The sequence below is a fragment of the Sinocyclocheilus rhinocerous genome, unplaced genomic scaffold, assembly GCF_001515625.1.
Source record: "Sinocyclocheilus rhinocerous isolate Xijiao unplaced genomic scaffold, SAMN03320098_v1.1 scaffold2716, whole genome shotgun sequence".
Taxonomy (NCBI): Eukaryota; Metazoa; Chordata; class Actinopteri; order Cypriniformes; family Cyprinidae; genus Sinocyclocheilus; species Sinocyclocheilus rhinocerous.
In genome coordinates this window covers 290,039-294,211 of record NW_015624199.1, presented here as the reverse complement: position 1 = coordinate 294,211, position 4,173 = coordinate 290,039, and the positions used below count along the sequence as shown (strand labels likewise).

Below are 4,173 nucleotides of genomic sequence, written 5' to 3'. Positions count from 1 at the left end.
CATTTGCACAATATATGTTTGTTTTACAGTAAATCCAAGTTTTTAGCCAAAGATTTGGCACTGCTGCCCCCTAACGGTAAAGACTGGTTGCTCCAAGAAAGACAGTTGTTTACCGTAAATTCAAGCAAGCCACAAATATTTGTAAGAAATAAGACCATAAAAAATTTAAATCACAAGAAAAACGAAATTAGGTTTATTCATGTCATGTGATTTATTATTATTAATATAATATATAATAGAATTTTTTATATATAATATAAAAAACAGTATGTGACACATTTGAGAAACTATATAGGGAGATATTCCTGGCAGATTTTTTAGCAATAAACATTACAGATTGTATATTGTGGAACAGAATTATATGGCATGAAATCTGCAGGTTATATGGATTTGAATCATACACTTCAGCACATATCAGCAGCACGAAACTTTGAACATAAACCTGGTGTTTAAACACATGATTCAAGTGACATGTTAGTGTGTGATGTGATTTGTGTGTTCGAATTAAATTTGCACAAAGGGAAGATGCTCATGCAGTACTGAAAATACAGTGTGCAGATTCTCATGTCGCTCCAAAACGTACCTGCTGCCTTCCATGGCCTATCCTGGCCACTCTTTTCAATATAATGTACAATGATATTGTAAAGTGTATACCAGGACTTCAGAAGTCACATGACGGCTTTGTGAAGTTTTTATATACTTAAAATCTTGCATTACACCCTAGCTGTCCTTGATAGTTGAATTTATTTGTGTATGATGTGTTCCTGTGTTATTTTATTATTATCATACATTATTATTTATATTATAAATACTGTAATAGCATATAAATGTATTATTTTATTTTCAATTCGTTTTTATTTTTATATTTCAGTTTTCATTTCGATTTTAGTTTAAGTTTTAGTAATTTTGTCACTTTTATTGTTTAAGTTTAACATTTTTTTATATAGCTTTATATATCCATATTTATATATAGCTTTAATTAGTTAGCTGATTTCCACTGCAACGTTACATTTTTTTTTAAGTTGAGGTTTTTCATCTAATATTTTCTTTTCTTTCAGCTTTCTTTTTAATCACTGAAAACAACTGTTTTAGTGAAACAACAACACTGATGCGTTCATGAGAAGTAGTGAAGTCCAATTCATCACTAAGTAAATTCTTTCAAATCTTTAGTTAATTAATTTAGTTCATAAAACAGATCTAAATGATTCTTCACATATTGGTTCTCAAGTTCAGAGGGAGTACAGTGGTCCACCAGAGAGAAATATTTTAATTTATTTAATTTTTTTTTTGCAATTTCAAACGGCATTATATAGCACACAAATAATTTTTATTAAACTTGAACTTTTTGCATTATTCAAAATTCTCTTTTTGAGTTCCACAGAAGACGGTTTGAAATGACAGGAAGGTTCTGAAAGTTTTGAAAGTGATCCTAATGTTATTGTTCCTATGTGTTGTTATCAAAACTTCATAGTTATTGTTATAGTTATTGACCCTGGCGTGAACAGGCCTTTAATGATGACAGAATTTCCATTTTTGGTGACCTATATCTTTAAGATCAACCTTATCACATTTACTTTCCCTTTTACAGCCAGTCATTTTCAAATAAACCCAAAGACCTTGATTAGGTACTTGATTAGGTCTGAAAGGTTTAGATATGTTCAATTTAAACTCGGAAGTCAGTTCTGCTGGAAGGTTCACGACTGAGCACCTCTAAAAGACTTTTAAAGGTATAGTTCACCAAAAAATGAAAATTCTGTCATCATATGGATTCGTTTGGAGGGATTGTGACTTGAAGGTCATTTCACCCAAAAGTGAAAATTCTGTCATTTACACATCCTCAAGTTGTTCCAAACCCGTATGAGTTTCTTTCTTCAGTTGAACACAACAAAATAAGATATTTTGAAGAATGTTGGTAACCAAACAGTTGACGGTAGCCATTGGCTTCCATAGTATTTTTTCCTTATTATGGAAGTCAATGGGGACCAGCAACTGTTACCTACATTCTTCAAAATCTCTTTTTATATTCAGTAGAAGAAAGAAACTCATACAGGTTTGGAACAACTTGAGGTTGAGAAAATGATGACAGAATTTTCATTCACTTTTGGGAAGCCCTTTAACCAAATTCTTAGGGGTTTGGAAGGACATGAGGGTGAGAAAATGATGACAGAATTTTCAATTTTGAATTTTTTTGAATCTATCCCTTTAATGGATTGTTGATGGATAATATGTAAAACGACATTCAAGAGATCAAAACAGCTGCTTCATATTCCGCGTCCATTAGCACCCTCCACTTTTTCTGTACTCCTATTCCTCTGGGTTTCTGTGATCAGACGAGACGCTAGGAAAAAGCATGTTGCTCTCCAGTGACAGGTTGCTGCCCAGACCCGCGATGCGGCTGCGCAGCAGAAAGTGAGTCCTGCGTTGCAGCAGCCGCTGCTGCTCCTGCTTGAGCTCCACGTAGGAGCGCGAGAACGTGTGGAAGATGGAGGTGACGGGGAACGCCATGAGCAGGATCCCGCTGAGGATGCTGCTGAGCGCCACCACCTGTCCGGGGATGCTGCGCGGCACCATGTCGCCGTAACCCACCGTGGTCATGGTGATCACGGCCCACCAGTACGTTGCAGGAATGCTACTGAACTCTCGCGTGGCCCCGGCCTCATTCTCGATCAGGTAGAGGAGCGGCGAGAACAGCGCTATGGCCACGCAGAGGAAGAGGAGGAGCAGGCCGAACTCCCGCGTGCACCGGCGCGCCGTCAGCCCGAGCGTCTGGAGTCCGAGCGAGTGGCGCGCCAGCCGCATCACATAGAGGATGCGTAACGCCCGCAGCACGCGCAGCACCAGGCCCACTTTGTCCAGATAGCTGCTGCCCGAGCCCAAGCGCTTCTCGCCCGTGGAGGTGCTGTCCACCACCAGCGTGATGTAGAAGGGCAGGATGGCTATGACGTCGATCAGGTTGAGCGGCCGCCGGAGGAAGGCCAGCTTGCTGCGGTCTTGGATGAAGCGCAGCGTGAACTCCAGCGAGAACCAGGCCACACACACCGACTCCACTATGAAGATGTTGTAGCACATCTGAGAGCATTTGCCCTGAAACAGACAAATGGAAAGTTAAATAACTTGGGATTATGAGCATAGGTTATTAAACTAGGTTCTTTATATATAAACTACTATTTGAAAGTTTAGAGTCTGTAAGATTTTTTTTTTTTTAAAGAAATTAATACTTTTATTCAGCAAGGACACATTAAATTGATCAAAAGTAACAGTAAAGACATTTATAATGGTATAAAAGATTTCTATTTTGAATAAATGCTGCTATTCTGAATTTCCATCAAAGAATCCTGAAAAAAAAAAACATGAAGCAGCACAACTATTTTCAACATTGATAATATTATGAAATGTTTCTTGAGCAGCAAATCAGTATATTAGAATGATTTCTGAAGGATCATGTGACACTGAAGACTGGAGTAATGATGCTGAAAATTCAGCTTTGCATCACAGGAATAAATTACATTCTAAAATATATTCACATAGAAAACATAGTTATTTTAAATTGCATTAATAGTTCACAATATTACTGTTTTCACACGCAGCCTTGGTGAGCATTAGAGATTTTTTTCAGAAACATTAATCATGTTTAATTACATCTTATTCACTTATTTTATTATAATATATTTTATTGTTTCTGTGCTAAATTTGGTTGTATTTAGTGACAATAAAAAGTGTTTGACACTAGACAATAAGTGTAATTAAATTCATCTTTGTATTTATTTGTTACTCATTTGTCACAACATTTTAAATCAAGTTTGAAATAATATTAAAATATTAAGGTTATTATGTGTGAATAAAGAATATTTAGTTGTTTCAGTTTGTCATTGGCCTAATAAATGACAAGAACATTTTTAGTTTTAAACAAGTTTTTGGACATCTTCCTAAAATATTTGTGTTTTCTCTTTATTATGACCGGTGGTCTAATAAATTTGTTAAGCACATACAGTGTTAATCCAGTGAATTATCATTTGATTAGTGTATTATGTGGACATGTGACAAACACAAAGGACATAATTCATGAAAATGGAACTTGATGGATGCAAGGGAAAAAATTTTTTTTTTTAAGGTTTAGAGAGCATTTCATACTGTTCAGTGTTTTTGAATAATCTTATTATATCTTGCATAGCA

The 4,173-nt window shown here is 35.9% G+C and overlaps 1 protein-coding gene across 1 annotated transcript in view; it reads right to left on the bottom strand.

Moving 5' to 3' along the window:
- Positions 1-2,269: 2,269 nt before the first annotated feature.
- LOC107738482 (potassium voltage-gated channel subfamily G member 1-like) overlaps positions 2,270-4,173 on the bottom strand; it is a 24,183-nt gene continuing 22,279 nt past the window's right edge. Inside the window, exon 2 of the mRNA XM_016550243.1 lies at positions 2,270-3,084. Coding sequence (XP_016405729.1) covers positions 2,305-3,084 — 780 coding nt within the window. The 3' untranslated portion in view covers positions 2,270-2,304. The remainder of the gene's footprint in view (positions 3,085-4,173) is intronic.